This window comes from Vigna unguiculata, chromosome 10 (genome assembly GCF_037176805.1).
Source record: "Vigna unguiculata cultivar grain cowpea cultivar isolate G323 ecotype 2 chromosome 10, ASM3717680v1, whole genome shotgun sequence".
NCBI classification, from domain to species: domain Eukaryota; kingdom Viridiplantae; phylum Streptophyta; class Magnoliopsida; order Fabales; family Fabaceae; genus Vigna; species Vigna unguiculata.
The window spans coordinates 33,982,406-34,003,185 of NC_140801.1; the positions used below are offsets into that span (position 1 = coordinate 33,982,406).

General features: G+C 29.9%; 1 protein-coding gene across 1 annotated transcript; it reads right to left on the minus strand.

Moving 5' to 3' along the window:
- Window positions 1–16,975: 16,975 nt before the first annotated feature.
- LOC114167372 (omega-3 fatty acid desaturase, chloroplastic) lies at window positions 16,976–19,954 on the minus strand. Its single transcript, XM_028052444.2, has 8 exons — window positions 19,161–19,954; window positions 18,946–19,035; window positions 18,762–18,828; window positions 18,565–18,657; window positions 18,277–18,462; window positions 18,111–18,191; window positions 17,516–17,653; window positions 16,976–17,421 (listed from the first exon to the last, which is right to left on the minus strand). The coding sequence occupies exons 1-8, from the start codon at window positions 19,673–19,675 to the stop codon at window positions 17,236–17,238; spliced, it is 1,356 nt and encodes a 451-aa protein (XP_027908245.2). The 5' UTR covers window positions 19,676–19,954; the 3' UTR covers window positions 16,976–17,235.
- Window positions 19,955–20,780: the final 826 nt, after the last annotated feature.

Genomic DNA, 20,780 nt, shown 5'->3' on the forward strand with positions numbered 1-20,780 from the left:
TTTAGTGGTAGATGTAGATAGAAAGAAGGTTTTGCAATATTGGAAAGCAATTTACCTTTAGAATCGTAGTGTGAATGTGAATAAAGGTATGTTTTTACAGCTTTAGGGTTAATAGTTGATAGAATGGGTAGATTAGGAAGGTGGATGATGGAGACAGGTGTAGGAAAGGGTACATAAAAGACAAATATTGGATGAAAAAGAATTGACTGAGGTCTGAGGAAGGAATTTTGTATTTAGTAATTAATTAGAAATGCAACACGATGTGGTTGCAGTCCAAGTCTTACTAGGCTGCCAAACCGTGTGAATGTTGTTTTGCCAATTGAAAACAAAGTGTGGCCGAAGTTGCTGACTTTTGAGGTCGGAAATGTCGATGTGGTCCACACCCGAAGGAAATGAGATCTTGCAAGTACTATTTCATCTCAAAGAACTTCACCGACTTTGTTGACTAGGTTTTGGGGATTCTGAATTGGCCCAATTCATGTTGGTTCTGTAATGGCAAGCCTCTTTATGACCATGGGCCCTATAAATTCCAACCCTAAAGAATTTTTCAGTTAAAATGTTAATGCTTGCTAGACAAGTGAGTTTCTTAACATGTTGGTGATTTTTTAAGGGTTACAAAACATCAAATTTACTCGGTCTTTCATAGAGTATAGGAACACAATAAGTATGTGATTTAGTTTAGGAACCAAACATAATATTTCAAAATATAGGTTAAAGATGAAAAATATATTTCACCCTATATTAAACTAGTTGATTCGTTAATTTAGTTCGTGTTTAAAAATTGTAAACAAAATTCTTAAATAATAATCAATTTTAATGACAAAATCATTATAGTGACCAATTTAGATATCAAATTATAAAATAAAAAAATTATTATTTACTAAAGTATTCACTATTTATTAATAAAAAATTATAATTGGTCACTAATTAATTAGAGACAAAATTAGAAATTAATTTTTTTAGTAGCTAAAATCTTAGTAGTTAATCTTTAGCGACCAATTTATAAACTTACTCCTTTGTAACCAAAACCTTACTAATTAAATTTTAGAAACCAATTTAAAAATTAATTATAATGTTTTATTCATAATAGTGACTATTTTAATAATTAATAATTTTTTATTTTATAAATTAATATTTATATCGATCATTTACTAATATTTTTTTGTCATTTGATTGTGAAAAATAATTTTCTAGTAGTGATTGTTTTAAGAAAATAGAATTTAGTCAATCAAACATAGCAGAATGAATTTATGCGGTGGTGTAAACCGAACATCTGCGGCAGAGAAAATTTAATAATGTTAAGTTTCATATGTGGAATTTTTTTTTTTATTATTATTCTAGTAGAGACAACAGTTTGTAATATTTTTGGAATATTTAGGATGTGATAAGTGGTTGTTTGAAGCGAGAATATTTTGTGGGGAGATCGCGTGGGTGTGATATCACCAATAGTAAGGACAAAAATCTTGGAGGAATTCAGTTATTCTCTAATTTTCTCTTTTAAACATATATATATATATATATATATATATATATATATATATATATATATATATATATATATATATATATATATATATATATATATATATATATATATATATACACTTTGTGCAATTGTGAAAAGAGCAAAAAATGAAGTTAAAATGTGGAAACACGAAGGCTTTGAGAATGTTTCCAAGTTTTCCATTGGTAGTTAGAAAATGTAGAGTGTGGTTTTTAATCTCCCCGAAAGGTTGTCTACTTTGAGATTGTGTAGTTGTTGATGATGTTGTGTGTTTATTATTATTATTATTATACAACTAAATAAGAATCATGTGACTCTGATCACCCACCTCTGCTGAAAAATATAGATTGGTTAGTCTTTTTGGGTTGTTTTTCTACTATTGTAAGAAAGTTCAACACTTTGTTTCATTGGTATTGTTATACTTTTCCCAAATTCTTTGGGCATAACAAAAGTACCCTTCTTTACTTCTTCAATTAATGAATAAAACGAGACAAAATGAGTCTTTGGAGTCATCAATTCATCCCAAATGACCCTATGATACACTACAATCATCCTTTATGGAGATACTTTTATTTTTCAAAGATTATTCATTTTTTAATTTAATCTTGTTATATTTCTTTTACCTCCCATGAAATTTTGGGTAATAATCAACCATGGAACTAAAAATGGATTCTTTTTGACCCTATATAAGTTTTCATCATGTAATTCGAGAGATAGTTGCAAAATTATATTATAATTGTAAAAGTATGCATTTCTCAATTATTTTGATGGATTGAGAAGAATGTGCATGAAAAGTAACACTACACATGGGTCATACAACGTTGTTTCTTCTCTTAATTACGAACATTTGAATAGAAACCTAGTGTGGCTCACATATAATAAAATAAAAGCTTAAAGCAAGTATAAAGATGAAGTATTTAATGTTTTCAACCACAGATTGAAGATTCAATAGAAGAAACATTTTGATTAAAGTGTTTGATTGTTGAGTTGCTCACATAGAACATGTTGAAAGTAACTCTTTGATCTTTGGTTTCAATTTGATCAACTTAAAAAAATTAATTGAGAGTGTTCAGAATTGTTTTAATTTTTGTAAGAAAGAACATTTTAATGTATTAGAAGTAATTCAAATACTTGTTTTCTTTTTTATCAACAATGTTTTAGTTATCATTATACCCTTCATACCAAGAGTGAAGGGGGAGTATTGAACCCACAACCTCTCCTACATTTCCTTCCAAATCTTCCAAACCAATTTCATATCTTCCAAATCTTTTAACTTACCACTATCTTATATCTCCTAACTCAAATACTTGAAATTGTCTTTGTTTAAATTTATTAAAACAAAATTTTAATTAATTAAAATCACTTAAATATTAATATTTGTATGTAGTTCTGATTTAATAAATGAAAAAAAAATTACAATCTAATGGATTAAAATCACAAAAAATGTAGATTTTGGTGATTTGAACATATTAAAATTTTGTTTTAGCATAAAAACTTTGAGATTTTTATTATTGATTCGTTTTGTATAGATTAAAATAGTTTTAATCAACTAAAACTTACATATATAAATCAAACATAATACTCTCTATCCCACTTAATGAAATTAAACGTAATCTTTTTAATTGGTTGAAAAATACTTTTGTAAATTAGAGAGATGGTTGCTTCAGATAATAAAAAAGAAAAAAACACTTCTTGAAACTTTTATATTATATTATTGATTCAAATTCTTTGATTTAAGAGTTTATATACATTATTACTTTTCTTATCTCTTTTTTTAATTCATATTGTGCTTAATTTTTGTTTTAGATGATCTTATTTCATTCTTGTAGTGTGAGTGTGTTATTTCATTCTTGTAGTGTGAGTGTGCTAGGTTAGAATGATGAAATTGCTCTTGTAGTGTGAGTGTGCTAGTTTTACAAACATTATTCATTCGATTTAGTTAAAATTAATCACCAGTTTTGCAAAAATTATTTTTAATTCATTCTCTCGAGTTTTTTTATTCTAACATGAACTATTCGAATTTTTCTTGTTTATTGATCTTCACATGGATCTCGTGTGAATGTCGTAGAATAGTTCACAAATTCAATCAAAATCAATTATCACAATAAAGAAAACAAAGCACACCGCAAGAGCTAGAATAAATAAAGTTAAATAAGAGAAACAAGAAGAACAAGTAAACACGAACGGAAATTAATATGGTCATGACGAAATATTTGTTAAGTCTTTAGAAGAGGGAAGTTCACTACGGAGATACAATATCAATGAGACCTTTGCACTCGTCTAAGCCAAGTCATTCTTCTTAACAGGACATGCTTACCTGAAACCTTTGCTAGGAATACTTTTGACTCATTTCTACCCAATGTTCAAAACTTGGATTCCCAACAATATCAGCGAACTTCAATCTATATCCATGAGAAAAAATTCACTATATCAAATAATATAGCCACAAAGGATTCTCTTTCACAACAAACTTATTGCTTAAGACAACTCAGATGTCACAAGTCAAAAGTGAATCTAATACAAACATTATGAGGTATACACATTTTGTAATAATTGAATAACATGGGATATGCTTATACTTTAATAACACGTGTTCAGTGCTCTAAGACATAAATAGTGCTTCTAACACAAAACTGAGTAGGCCCTAAACAATACCCATTAGAGGATAGAGGCAAATTTTATATGCAACATTAGACGATACAAGACTAGTCATATAAACTTCGCATACTATTCATATTATCTGCTGAATGCAAGGGTGACTCAAGCGTTTGAGAGAACTAAAGCAGACTTAAGAATGAAGTCTTTTATTTAAAATTTATTTTTCAAGATTTTTTAGGCAAAATATCTGTTAAATATTCATAATTAATTTCATTTAACATTTTTTTCAATTAATAATAAGGCAAATCTGTTTAATCTTTGTTCAGACATTACAAAAAAAAAAACTCCCGAAATATATAAATCGAAAAGTACAAAAAAAATGGCAAAAGAACCACATTTATAATCCTAATACAAATTCAACTAATATAATAAAAAGAAAAACAATACAAATTAAAAGAAAAACATACACTAACAAAATAGACATTTTATGTCTGCGATTTTACGTCTGACCCACTAGAATCATACATAAAAAATGACCAGTGACAAACTTGTAAATAAGTTATCAATTGCTTACGTCTGGCATCCTAGGGTCAGACGTAAATCTCATTTTTTACGTCTAATTGCTCACGTCACACATAAATTTACGTCTAACGCGCTAGAGTCAGGCGTAAATTTACATATGATTTGTCCCATCAGATGTAAATTTACATCTGATTTATCCCAGCCAGACGTAAATTTACGTCTAACTATAGCATGTCAGACGTAAATGTTAAAACATAAATCCCTAATCTTCTTCCTCATAGTGACGCGACTGCGCGAGAAAGCGAATTTGTGGTTTTGCGACTAAACCATTGTTTCATCGCATGATTGATTATTGAGAGGTTTGTTTCTCTTTTGATTCCGTTTTTTTGCACCTCCATTTACATTGAAACCCCCCAATTTTTCGCAGACGTAATGACAACAGTTTGGTTGAAGTGCAGTGGCGGAGGAGAAGTTGTTTGCTCCTGGTGCGGTGCCTCTCGTGTGCTTTTTATGCGGTTGTTTGGAGATGGATCTGCGGTATGGTTGGCATCTTCGTTTCTGGCAAGATGGAGTGTTGCAAGAAGTGGATCGACATCGGCAAGTGCTCGTTGTGGCTGGTGGTTGATCTATGTGATGAAGCGTGATCTGCTCCGACGACTACGCCGTGGTTGCATGGTGACTTCGTAGAGGACCTATGGTGGTTGGTGCAGATCCGGCGGTGAATCAGCTACAGTTGTTTTTGCGTTTCGCATGGTGGGTTGACGGTGATGCAAAAGCATGAAAATTTGCCAAAAAATCATGCGTAAAAATTTACGTTTAACACTATGTACTAGACGTAAATTTATGTGTGTTAACGCATAGTCAGACGTAAATTTACAACTACTATTACTACGTCTGGCCTAAACTAGACGAGAAAACCAAAAAGTGTCGGACGTAAAAGACCTTTTTTGTGTTAGTGATACTAATCAAAATCTGCCAAAACCTTCAAAAGAAAAATTTTCTAGATAAAGTAAATCAAGGAGAGATGATGAGTGAGATCAGTAGATGAGAAGTCACAGATAAAAGAAGAAACTAGAAATCAAAATTGATTATAAGAGAATAAATGTAATTAATCATTCTCTTTTAACTAAAAAAAATTATTCATTGAAAAACAAAATTAACTCATTAAATATCATTTTTAATATCAATATAAATTAAAAAACATTAATAATAATTTAATTAAATTTTATTCTCAAACATAAAGTTACAATTAATTTAATAGAGGTATATTAATGCTAAAAAAATGAGATTTTTTTTAAACATAATTTTGGTAATTAATTTAATAGAATATATTAGTATAAAAATAAATTTAGGCCTTTTTTCCAAAAACATAATTTTATAATTAATTTAGTAGAGGAATATTAGTAATAAAAAAACATTTTGAGACCTTTTTCTTTTTTAAGACTAAAGCAAGTGTTTTACCTACTTCACCCATGAGTCAGCTCGACTACATGTAATAATAGAGTCGTTTAACTCAAGCCAATTGTTTAAGAACCTCTTCAACAAGCTTATACTAAGCAAATTTTCACAACAAATAATTTACAATCAAGTATGAATCATTCTTGTACCATATGGGTCCGAGTACATCTAGGCCACCTGTCTAGATGTACTCAACCCTTAGTATGACTACAAGATGAGAAGCCTTGGTCGGCTACATATCGGCAAACCAAGAAATATTCTTTACATGTCTAGATACATCTTGACCACTTATACTTAAGTGTACCCAACACACACAATTTGATCCTACACCATAACCGTTTGACTGGATATTGGCTTGACCGAATACATGTCGGCCAACCAAGACTAACACATGGAAAGTACTGACTAGGTTAACTAGTCCAAGATCATGATTAAAGTATGATCATATTGATTAACAAACGACTAATTCAGGCAATTAGCCACATATATCAGGTTCATCCAGGTAAAAAGCCCATAAATAATAGTATAAATAGCACAATTTTCGAGGTCATTATTCATTAATTACAACATTTATTACCCATTGACGCACTTGGCTGAATTGAGCGTCGGAGTGGGTACTGCAAACACAGCCCTATTTGGTGAAGTTGGAAGCTTAAAGCGTTTGGAGTACTTATTGAAGTCTTTGCAGGATATATTTAGCCATGTAAGAACAATTCACAATAACTTATATAGTTGCATACACAACATTATTAATTATTCCAACTATATAATCTAATATATACAACCTATATAATGAATGATTAAATTAAGTCTTTAACATAATTATTATATAAGTGATTTTAATCCTATATTCATGACTTATATGGGGATTGGTGAAGGAGCTTGTACGATTCTAGCATCGGAAAGAGCATGAGCATGCTTAGATTATTGACATACTTGCTAGTTCTTCCAACGTAGTTCATGTATAAGATTCGTTGCATACTCAGACGATTGATGTTTCCATCGTCGTCTTGATCATTAACTTTATTCCTCATATTTTTTATTGTCGTAAATTTTTCATAATGAGTGTGGTTGGGACCTCGTTTTATTGAGTCCCAAGGTGGGCATTAATTTGTTCCGGTAAAAAATTAAGCATCTTATTGAAGACAAAAATATAAACAATTTTCTTGACCTAAGGTGATGTAGATAGCATTTAGGCCAAAAAAATAGTTTGATCCCTTGATCTTGAGAGTTAACATTTTATTTATAGGTAAATCAGTTACAAAACTAATAACAAAATACACAAATACAAAATTAACTACCAAAATATCAAATCTCCCTTACAATAATATGTTAACAAAATTTAAACTAAATATAAGACAAACTTAAGCCCAATTCTTGAGTCTATAAATTTTAGGTCGACTTTTAGACATTTCACCCATCTTTGAGTATTGGTTAAAACCTCGGACGACCGATGGTAAAATACCCATTAGATGATACATGCAAATTGTACATGCAAGACAATACAAGACTAATCATCTAATACTCATATCATCTTGTTTAACTCATTCAAATTGTTTAAGAACGTCTTCAACAAGATTATACTAAGCCAAATTTCACAATAAGTAATTTACAATTGAGTATGAATTATACAAAATAAATTATGTAGTTCCATACGCAATATTATATATTATTGCAAAAATCTATATAATCAAAATATACACAATAAATATATATATATATATATATATATATATATATATATATATATATATATAAAATGAATGATTAAATTAAGTCTTTAACATAATTATTGTATGAGTGATTTTAAGCCTCTATACACATTTAAGTAAATTGATGGGAATTAATGATCGCATTTTGAATGCACCCATTATGATTTGCATTTTTAAAATAGCACTCATGTCACTTGACCCTATGATAATAAAAAATCTGCAGCTGTCTTCTATATTATTTCAATCAATCGCATATACTTATAAATTTTTATATCATTTCTATGTTTTTACTCAATTAAAACAAATTCGTTTTTCATTCTTTTCATTTTTTTTTTCATTTTTTCTCTCACTTTCCATCTCCTACCGCGTTTCTTAAAAAATAATAAAGCTTACACACTCAAATTAATTATCAATTAAGCTGTTGTGAGTTATATGAGTGTAACTTCATATTCATCTATTTGTTTACTGATAAATGATGAAAGTTGCTTTTATTGTTCATATTGTTGAATCACAATGGAATTATATTCCTTATCTCAAAATAGTTTTCTCACATTTCCCTTCAAGACAAAGCCTTCATGCCAAATATGCAACTCCTTTTTCATTTCTAGTGCACAAATTTCCCATCACTGCACTATGTTATGGAGATGACTGTTTATCCTTTTAATGGTGTTTGCACATAATGTGAAAGCTCTGAAATCCAATCTAAACAAAATCTTGAAGCTTTTTGGATATTTTCTTAGGTATAAACTGATGGGGAAATCAACAACACAAACAATATACCAGAGAATGCAGCGGATATAATTTCCCCTAACTTGCAAGAATCTATGAGGAGCAATAATCAAAGAGCAACAATAATAAATCACCAAAAACACAAATAAAGGTACCAAGATTTTTAACGTGGATAACCCCTCAAATCAAGGGTAAAAACCACGAGTCGTCAACACCAAAGAAATAGCTCCACTATGATCAACAAGAGTACAAAAGAGTCTCAATCAATAGCACAAATTAGTGCCAACACCCAACCAAATAACAAAGCAATAAAGCTTTCAAAATAGAGAAGAACAAAAGAGGAAAACCTATAATATCACTACTGCAGTGCGAAATTAATATCTCCCAACTCAGACCTCGTATCAAAGATCCGACCGGTCAGAATGAAGAGCAATGAGTTCCGAACCTGCTGTAACAATGGAGGCTTTTATTTAAAATTTATTTTTGAGCTTTTTTTGATTAAAAATTATTTATTAAATTGTCATAATTAATTTCATTTAACATTTCTTTTTCAATAGATGATAAAGCTAATCCATTTAATCTTTTTTGAGACATTGTGTACACTGAAATTGTTAACATTATTCTATAAGTTACATAGGCATTTGGAAAAAATCTATTTTTTTTATATAATTAAGAATATCAATTGGTTTATCATTTTCCAAACCTATAATTTTTCTTAAGATATTTAATTATGAAAATAAATTAAATCCATTATTATCCAACAAATTATCATGTTTTAAAGATTATTCAAAGTTTAAGCAGTTTTCTTGCAAAAATATACAATCTAGCTAGTGACTTTAATTTTTAGTATAACATAAAAAACAAAAAATATCTTCGTATGTTTTAAATTGTTCACATCTACTCTAAAGTGTGGCAATTTCTTTATCTACAATATACAAAAAATAAATCAATTCTAAACGATTCTTGAAGAAATTTTATAATTTTACTCTCAATGTTCATCAAGTTGTTTCTTTTTGCGTCTAATACGTTTTTTCAATAAATTTAGGTTCTTCTCAACTCGATAGTAAGTCTTTTTTTTTCCTAAATTTGAATTATCTGTCTACAGAAAACCCAACTTTGAATTATGCTCAAATTAATCTATTATCTACGAAAAGACTAACCCCTAATCTAATTAATACTTTTATAGAAAAATGTTAGTTTCTCGTCAAAATATATGCAAAAAAACTCTTGAAACTCCTAAATCGAAAAGTACCGAAAAACTAAATTGAACAAAAGAAATGCATTTCTAACTTTAGTACAAATCCAAAACAGAATAAAAACTATAGCAACACAAATAGAAAGAAAAAACATACTAACAAAAAATGAGGATGAAAATTTGATATACACGGACAATGAGATTGAAGGAATGTAATCTACCAAGACCCTAAAATAATGAATCTTAAAAGAGAAGAGAGTAAGGAGAGGCAAGAGAAGTGACAAAGATATACAAAGATAAAATAAGAAAATAGAATTATAAGAGAATAAAAATTGCAAATCATTATCTTCTTCATAAACAAAATTATAATTTACTAAATAAAGGTTTCAACTCATTAATTATTATTTTTAATACCAATAAAAATTAACATAAACTAATAATAATTTAATTAAATTTTATTCTCAAACATAAATTTATAATTAATGTAATAGAGCTATATTAGTAATAAAATATTATTTTGAGGCATTTTTTTATCTCAAACATAATTTTATAATTAATTTAATAGAAATATATTAGTAAAAAAAATTAAGGCTTTTTTCTTAAAAATGATTTTATAATTAATTAATTAATAGGAAAATATTGGTAATAAATTTTTTTTAGACCTTCTTTTATTAGAGACATAAAGCGAGTAACTTTACTAGCTTTACTCTTAAACTGACCCTTTTATATATATATATATATATATATATATATATATATATATATATATATATATATATATATATATATATATATATATATGATATTTATTTTTAGTTGAACTGCTAGTATATTTCTAATAATTCACACAACGATTTTTATCATAAGGTTAATTATTTGTTAAAAAAAAATTCCAAAAGATTAATTTTGGAAAATATGTATTTTTGTTTAACCCTTAGGATACACATTTAAGAAAATTTAGGTTACTCAATTAATATATAAAGGATTAAATATGTTTGGTTCTTCAAATTTTAGTGAAAATTAGAATTAGTCCCTCTTGGAAATCTTAAACCAATTTAGTCTCTTATCTTTATAAATGCATGAATTTAGTCCTTTAAACCAAAGTTTTTTAAGTTTATTTGACATTTTAAACACGTTTCTCAGCTAATATTAGAGCGAACATGTGTCAAACGATATAAACAAACTAAAATACTATAACGAGGTGTGTTTGAAATGTCAAATAAACTTAATTAAATTTGGTTAAAAGGACTATCCATGCATTTACAGTGTTGAGGGGCTAAATTGGTTCAAGGTTTCAAAAGGGACTAATTCTAATTTTTACTAAAAGTTGAAGGACAAAAACATAATTAACCCATAGATAAATAATAATAAATTCAATATAATAAGTAATTGCATATTTCATTATTTAAACTTTAAGAATCTTCGGTAAGTAAACATCTATTTAGTGTTTAAATAATATATACAAGAGTGTGTGTTTTCATAATCCATAAGTCAGTATGAGTTTCCTCTCCATTTAAGAGCTCATTTAATGACACTACAAGAAATATTTAATTAATGACCAATTTTGGATAAAAAATAATTAGTCACTATAGTGATCAATTTAGATATCAATTAATAAACTAAAAATTATTGGTAACTAAAATAGTTTCTAAATTGGTATCTAAATTGGTCACTATAGTGAATTGATCTCTAAATTGGCCATTAAAAACATTAGTTACCGAAAAAATTTGTCTTTAAATTTGTTTAATTAGTGACTAATTTAGATACAAATTTAGAGACCAATTTTTTTTTGTAGTTAAAACCTTGGTAACTAATGTTAGTGACAAATTTAGAAACTAATTTAAAAATTATTTTAGTTACCAATAATTTTTAATTTATAAATTTGTTACTATAGTGATCAATTATTTTTTATCACTAAAATTACTCATTAATTAGACATTTTATTGTAGTGTGAAGCTTATACGATCTTCTAGAAATATATATAACATTCTTATGAAAAATAATGAAAAAGGTTTAAAATTTTGAAATAAAGCATGTATTGTGACTTGTGAGTAGGGATGTCAAAAAATTTGTACCCACGGGTATCCGCGGATAAAACCCGCAATGGGTAGTTAATGGATATTGTAAATAGATACCCGCGAGCAACGGATACGGGTATTTTTAATACCCGCATGTTAGCGAAGCGGGTACGGGTATCATAGTATTTCTACCTGTGGATACCCGTACCCACTACACTCTAATTTAAATTAAAAAAATTAAAAAAAAATAATTAAAATATTAACATATTAATTTTGAATGAGTTTTTTTTTATCAACTAGTTTTAAAAAAAAATCATTTCTTTGTAAACTGTCATTCAACACTATTTAAATGAGTTATTTGGACTTTGTTTAACATTTATGAATGTTATGCACTGTATTTTATTTGAATTTACGATCAAAATATGTTGTCAAAAATTTATTTTGATTTTTTTATAAATGTCCGCGAGTACCTACATAACGGATACCCGATAGATAAGAGTACAAATATGAGGCGGATATTTATCCAGCGAATAGAGTACGAGAAAACTACTATCCATATCCTACTCGCTTTGTTAGCATCCCTCCTTGTGAGCATTATGGATTGAAGGGACTTGATGAACTTGTGACTGCGGTGGGATAATCATAAGAGGAACAATTGATTGGCAAGTAGTACCCAAATTGCAATGTTGTCAAAAGAATGGCTTACACATTTTTTTTTTCAAAGAAATTGAATCCACACACTGTGTGTAGGACAAAACGGTCCTTCCACGTTTGCAATAAAATCAAACATCAATTATTTTTTGTTCATTTCGTTGTCTCTTGTCTCTTCCTCTGTTGGTAAGATTCCTTTTTCAAGGTCACAACTAGAACCAATGGGCATTTGAGAGGAACTCGGATTTATTTCAATGGCCATCGTATCATCCTTCACCATTTTTTCATGCATTGGGAATTTTACAACAGTAGAACCCTACAACAATTTCTTTTTTCTCTTTCACAAAAGGTGTCTCGCACTCATTAATGGACTTCATCTTCTCCAAGTTATGGAAGGTACAGAAGAATAAACGCTATCCAACTAAGTTTCCTCTCTTTACAAGAGTGGAGAATCAAATTCCAGCTATTTACTTGAAGGACGAGAACCTTTTATTATTATCTAAACCTAACTTGATTAAATTTTGATATAAAACAAGACAATATATATATATATATATATATATATATATATATATATATATATATATATATATATATATTACAATAAAATATTTCATTAACAATTAATTTTTATATTTTATAGTAATCAATTTAGATACCAATTTACAAAATAAAAAATATGGTTATTAATAGTTAATATTATGAATAAAAAATATAATTGGTCTCTAATTTTTTTTCTAAAATTTAGCTATCAAGGATTTAGCTTCCAAAGAAAATTAGTTATTAAACATTAGTTACCAAGGTTTTTGTTACTAAAGGAATTAATTTCTAAATTAGTCTCTGATTAACTAGTGGCTAATTTAACGACCAATTATAATTTTTTACTTATAATTATAACTATTTTAGTAACCAATAATTTTTAATTTTATAAATTGGTATCTATTATAGTGACTAAGACCTTTTGATCACTAAAATTGATTGTTATGAAACATTTTCTTGTAATGATATATATATATATATATATATATATATATATATATATATATATATATATATATAAAATTATAGTTGGTTCACTATGCTTCATCGTCCACCATCTTCATTCAAACTAAGGTATATATTATTCATTTTCTCAGCAAATTTGTTTCTCGTTTTAAATGTTTTAGCATCTTTCTATTGCCTTTGGTAATGCTTCACCATCTCCCACAAAGCCACCATCATTTTCATCCCACATGTTCTGATACACTCAATAAGTCCTACATGGCTTAGGATTCGAGGTCAAGCGTAGTTTAAATACTCCTACCTTCCTCCACCTTCTAAGGTGTCTTTTAAGAACAAAATTGTGATGGAACTCCACGTGGTGGTCATTTCTAACGATGGTTGCTGGATGAACTTGGGTCGGAATTAGAACACCACCTTTAATATTATTGTGTGTCTCACTTTGTTTTCAAAAATGACTTTTGATATTCTAGTATCTCTTTAATCTTCTATATTTGATGTTTGTTCATATACCTTATATACATGTTTGACACTTTGTTCACGCTCAAAACCAACACAATCCACTCTCAAAGGAGAACACATTTCTAAATGGTAATGTTAATGATGATTGTCGAATGAACTTGGGTTAGAATTGGAACACCACCTTTAATATTATTGTGTGTCTCACTTTGTTTTCAAAAATGACTTTTGATATTCTAGTATCTCTTTAATCTTCTATATTTGATGTCTGTTCATATACCTTATATACATGTTTGACACTTTGTTCACGCTCAAAACCAACACAATCCACTCTCAAACAAGAACATATTTCTAAATGGTGTAAAGAATGACAATAGTGAAGGTTCTAGGTGAAGAAGGAAGCACAAGACACAATGTTAATGATGGTTGTCGGATGAACTTGGGTCGTAATTGGAACACTACCTTTAATATTATTGTGTCTCACTTTGTTTTCAAAAATGACTTTTGATATTCTAGTATCTCTTTAATCTTCTATATTTGATGTTTGTTCATATACCTTATATACATGTTTGACACTTTGTTCACGCTCAAAACCAACACAATCCACTCTCAAACAAGAACACATTTCTAAATGGTGTAAAGAATGACAATAGTGAAGGTTCTGGGTGAAGAAATAAGCACAAGACACAATGTTAAAGAAGAGAGAGATGGTGACAATGGATCATTACTTTGATCAAAGGAGTTTTTTTTTTCATTTAGGTTTTAATTTCAATAATTTTTTATTTTAGGGTTTGCTTTGAAGTTTCAGGTTTTCATTTCAACTTTGAGTTCATGAGAAAGACTATTTTGAACCCTTTTGTTCATCCATGATTGCATCCCATGCTAAGTGATGATTATGGTTCATCTTAGGGTATAAATATCCAAGAAAGAGAGAGTGGAGGATTGGTGGTGAGTTGCAATAATATTTGTGACAATGGTGAGTGGTGATAAAGTCATAGAAAGCGATGGGAAAACAATTATAAATAAGTTTTGAGAGAAGTCAAACATGAAAAAATAAGATAATAATAAAGAATTACATGAAAAGAGTAATATAATAATAAAGAATTTAGATTCTTGGTTGGATTTTTTTTATTATTTTTTCTATTATATCTTTAAAATACATCAGTGGTTACTGATTTTAAAAGTTTGAAATATATTAAAATAATTTTTAATATATCAATATAATATATTTTTAATGTTCCAGAAGATAACATAAAAAAAAATCAATAAAAAAATTGAACTTATCAAGTATTCCAATTTATTTTAGGTATTAATAGTAATGCATAACGACTCACTTATAATAATGATCCTCCTTAACATTCACATCAATATGTTAGAAGGTTAATCTTTCAAATGGTGATACTTAATTTTTCCTTTTTTATGTCGGGTTCCTATGACACTTTTTTACGAGATTTAATATATTTGGTAAACAACGACATTTTTTATGTACGCATGTCGACAAAGGTTCGATTCTTTGACTATGAAAAATACTTTATTATTAGAAGTAAAACTCATTTTGATAATCTCTAATACATCTTGAAATATTAGCCTCATTGTTATCTTATTAGTGTCGTGAGTATTAGATAGAAATACTATTACATTCATATGTTAATATTTCTTATAACAAAATATAATTTAACCAAATATTCAATAAAGATTGTGATGGATTTTTCATAATATATTGGTATACAAAAACTTTTGGGAAATCGAATACATAAAATATATTAACATTAAAAAATATATATTTTTATTTATATACTAATTTTTATATATTTAAAAGAAATTGGTGGGACCAATTTAAGAAGATAACTGTAATTAACACATCAATGTAAATTAACAACCTTTTATTTCATTTTAAGCGAAGATACATAGTCTATATAGTCTGTTCAGTATAATAAATATTGAAATATTTCATTTTTAAAACAATAAAACACACAATCTTAATATAAAAACTTTAATTGTATTAATTTTGTTTGAACTTTATAAATTAATGAGATAATTAAGCGTATATTAAATCTTTAAAAGTTGACACATTTATTAAAGAAAATTTAACATTAATAGGTACAATTTTGATTGCATATTAACATAAACACAGCTGTAATTATTGTACTAAATTGACTATTCACCTTCAAGCAAACACTTTTTCTCAAAAATAAAACAAAATTCTGCATTTGTGTGGTAATTTGGTGGGTGCATATTGTGATGGAGATTATGATAGGGTTAAGATATGAATGGTGGAAATTTTTGAAATACAACTAAGTCTGGGTTGTGAGGTTGTGGTCCCATTTCTTCCACACAAGCATGTAGCATATGGGGAAATTGACTATTCTCAACCATACTTTTTCTATTATTGCTCACTACAAATTAAAATTAACACATGGACACTGATTCAACTTTCTCAGAAAAGAGACCCACAATTTGGGTTCTGTGGCTCTCAGCTATCACATTCTGAATAATCAAAACGTGAAAAATGTACCTTAGTAGAAAATTATTCCCTTTAGTTTTAGGATTTCAAGACACTTATCTTAATTGGCCTATTCTCAATCCACAAAAAATTAGTGCATCTTCTTTCCTTTAGGAATCCAAAATTTCTATTTTGAAACATCCTTTTCAGAATGAAAATGAATGTTAGATCTTCTTTTCAGGACGTGTGGTTCTACAATAGTAAAACTACAAGCTTGTTTGGTTTTGTCACTGTTTAACTTTAAAAACTCTCCTTAACAATTTCACAGTACTAAATAATGAACTTCTCATTCTAAATCTATTAATAATTTTGATGTCTTGATCAAAATAAATGTTTCAAAAACTAGGAAACAAACAATTCAAAGATGTTTTCTCATTTTCTTCTGTCTTCATCTCGTTCAATCTCTTTCAGTTTCAGACTTTTCGCCCATACAATTCACAAACTCAACTTTATTAAAATTATCACATATAATATATTGTATAACTGGACCAAAATAAAAACAACCTTCAATATAGTGTATAAGAAGATTACATGATTTGAGACACTATCTAAAGAAATATCAACAACCACTAAACGAAGAGGAATACAAAAAGAAGTGATAAGCAAAAGACAGTGACATGACATCTGTTGATACAATTCTATTCAATTATCATTCATCATTGGTGTTTGAGTTTGAGCAAAAAATATTAATTAAATCGATGAAGACAGCATACCCTTCATCAAGAATTAGCAATTTACAGATTCCTTGTTCTTCAAGGAAGAAGTTCATGTAGACTCACTGAGAGCATAAGCTCTCAGACAAAATCTTCAGAGTTCAGAAATTGTCATATGCAGCAGCAACATATTCAGTGACTTCTCTCAGTCTTCAAGAGGGAAAAATGGAAGTTTCACTGTGATGTGGAAGTGTTACTAATTGTAGGATCTGTTTGATAGTACACAATATCCCCAGTGTCACTCACAAAATGGTCTTTCTTCATGCTTCTTAGCAATTCTCCAATGAGGTAAAATGGAAGAGGGCTAGATTTCTTTGGCTCCCGGTAATATTGACCAAGAACTGGTTTAGCTGCCTCAGTCTGTAATGAAGCAAAGACAAATCCAAAAGGGTATGCAATTAATGAAAATTACCATTCCTTTAATTCATCAAAAAATGTGCAGAAGAATACTTACTGCTTCTATTAAGTGATAGTGTGGTATTTGAGGGAAAAGGTGATGAATGACATGGGTTCCAATGTCATGGTGAATGTTATTGATCCATCCATAGTCACGATCAATAGTTGTTAGGCCACCCCTAAGGTAGCTCCATTCCTGTTCAACACAGTGAAGAATGAAGCTTAGAAGAAAAATTGAATTTAAGTCACTTCCAATTCTAAGTCATCACAAATAAAGTCAATTCATAATATACAAGTGAGTGCAAACCTCATCTTACAAGCTGATTTTTTAAGGTTAAACTAGATTTAAAATCCACTTATTAACATTTATCTATGAACAAAACATAGACACAACTTCTTATGTGTCTTTGGTGTTGTTCTTAAATCAAAATTAGAGGTTTCCAACTTGGAAACCTGTGCCAACCTTTGATGCAAACATATATTATGCAGATGAAGAAGGTAAAATTTCAACTTTAACTGGATAGCATAGCAGAATCAGAATACATAAGGAACTACTACATCTAAGTCTTGTTCTTGATTCTAAAGGTGAAATGAAATGACCAAGTTGGACGAAAATTTTCTTGAAAATGAAAGAAAAGGGAAAGAAATGATACCTCTCCACGATACCAAGGTAATTTGTCTTCGTGGCCATGGTGATGCAAATAAGTCACCAAATCCAACCACATAACAAAAAGCTGCAATTACAGAAGTCAAATTAGGATTTGGTTGTTAGTGAGAAAGAAAGAAAGACTCATAGTTAAAAAAAGATAAGGAATTTACCACATAGGGAATGCCATAAAGCTTAAGCAATTGAATTGGACCCATCACAAATCCCAAACCTACAAGCAAGGCAGCCATAGCAGTCCAACAAATTGTTGAAGTTATAACATCTTTTCTCTCACTTGGGACAAACAAATCACTGTTTGGATCAAAGTGAGAACCAGTCTTCCCAGGACTCCTATTCCACTGAAATTGAAAGATCATAACAAAGGTCAATAATTCCCACACCAGCACCACTAGCAATAAATGTTTAAAGTTATGCCGAAACTGTTAGGTACTGCAACTTACAAGGTAGATGGGATACGCAAGCAATGGAAAAGGTACTTTAAATCTTAAAGTACGTGTTACATTGTCCATGCTGTTGAAAATTTTCTCTGGCAACTACAAGATTGACATTGAATATTTTGAATTAGACCCTTTGATATAAACTATTGGAGCCAAAAGCAGATTTCCCACAAGAACCCCAACAAAGATGATCATCTTACCGGGTGCCAGGATTCATCATTTTCAACATGGCCATGATTTTGGTGATGTGTTCTATGACTGATTCTCCTGTACAATTCATGAAACTATCAGTTTCAAAACATAGGCTTAAAATAATGAATTTTAGGATATAAGCAAAGAACAAAAGACAAAAGGGGGACTAGAAGAACAGCTCATCAAGCATACCATCCATGATATGGAACTAGAATTGATGAATGCAGCAAGTGCCCAGCAACACTGTTCAGCTTGGGATCGTTTGAAAAGCTTCCATGACCACTGAAAGATCCAAAACACCAACCATGGTTATTATAACAAGCTTTTGAAATCCAACTTTGCCACAATCAAATCTAGATCTGCATTAGTAAAACAAAATGGATACATAAACAGGAAATTGCTATTACCAATCATGACCAAGAACAAAGAGGGCCCAGAACATTGTTCCCTGAGCAGCCCAATAGAGAGGCCAAACTATCCAGTTGTTGAGATAAGCTGCAGCAGCAGCCAAACCAAAAACCACAATGACATCCCTCACTACATAACTCATGGATTTCCAAGGGTCCTTCACCCAACAGTGTTTAGGAATGGCAGCTCTTATATCTGCCAAATTGAAGGGTGGTGGTGCACTAGGGTCAAATTCAGGTACTTCCTCTCCAACCCCATTAACGCCATTCACACTTTCTTCTTCTCCCTCGCTGGTGGCAACCCTCACCGGTGCACTCACTCCCAATTCCCACCTTCTCTCCCTATAGTTGCAACTTGAAAATCCTCTTGGTTGGAGCTTCAGATCTGCCACTCCCTTATTTGTGCTAAAAAATCTAAACTTTGAAGGCTTTTGGCACAAAATGGGCCTTGTTGGCCGTGGAAATACAGGAGGAAGAGGCCTTAAACCACATTCTGATAAAACCCAAGTTGCCATTGGAGAAAAGGAGGAAGCTTTGGTTTGTTTTTAGGTCTGTGGCTGATTATTTCCTTACCACTTCATAATCCCAGAGGATAGAAAGGTAAAGTTATAAGAGAGAGAGAGAGAAATATGTGTGAACCAAAATTTATGCATGCAACTGAATCTACAACTAGGACAAACAAAAGCACAAAGTTGAGAAAAACAAAACACTTGTGTGTTTCAACAAGAGCCTCACATTTGTGCTTTAACTTTCTCTCTCCTAGGTTTCTCCCTGTTCTATCCCTTCCCCCACCTCCTTCTTCACAAATCTGAGAGAAGCAAGGTCTTGGCTATAACAAAAGGGTATGCAAAGGCAAAGTTGCAAATGGTGGGGTTCTGGTTTTATGTCATAACCATAAGAAATTATTCTTATCTCAAATATAATGCTGTTGTTATAGGAATTTGGACATGTTTTTCCTCTAGTGATCACTTTTAAATTCCACGTTCTTATGTTGGGTTCACATTCTTCAATGGAAAGAAACTCCAATAACTCTTTGTTGCCTTTCCCTTCGGGTTTTGACCCCTTTGGTTGCAATTTGGGAAGTGGAGACTCCTATTTTCTTGCCTTTGCTTTTGGTGACACCTTATTACGCATCACTGTAACCAACGCCGGATAATAGTGAAGAAATATTAAAAAGAGTTTATGAAATCTTGATGAGAAAATATATGATATCATTAAATTAATTACATGAGTAAATTAATTACAAAACAGGCCCAAGCCCAAAAGAAGAAGAGAGAAGAAGAAAAAATTACTAAAGTGTATGAAAGGAGAAAGTGGAAACCCATTAGCTTGGATCCACTGGCACATATAAAGGCGGTGAGGTTGATAATGGTATTAGATGAGCTCGCAAGAAGAGAAAGAGAAAATAGAATTATGTAGATCTTTTTGTTGATGCAGGAGATGAAAGAATATAGGGGGAAGACGGATGAGCAGAGAGGGGGGGCTTTTGGTTGGTTTGGACTGAGGTGGTAGTATGCTCTCTCTCTCGAGAGTCATTGTTATGTTTATCTTTCTTTACAGACTAATAAAACAATATTCTCTATATCCCTGTTGTCCTTTTTTTCTTCTTAATTTTCTATT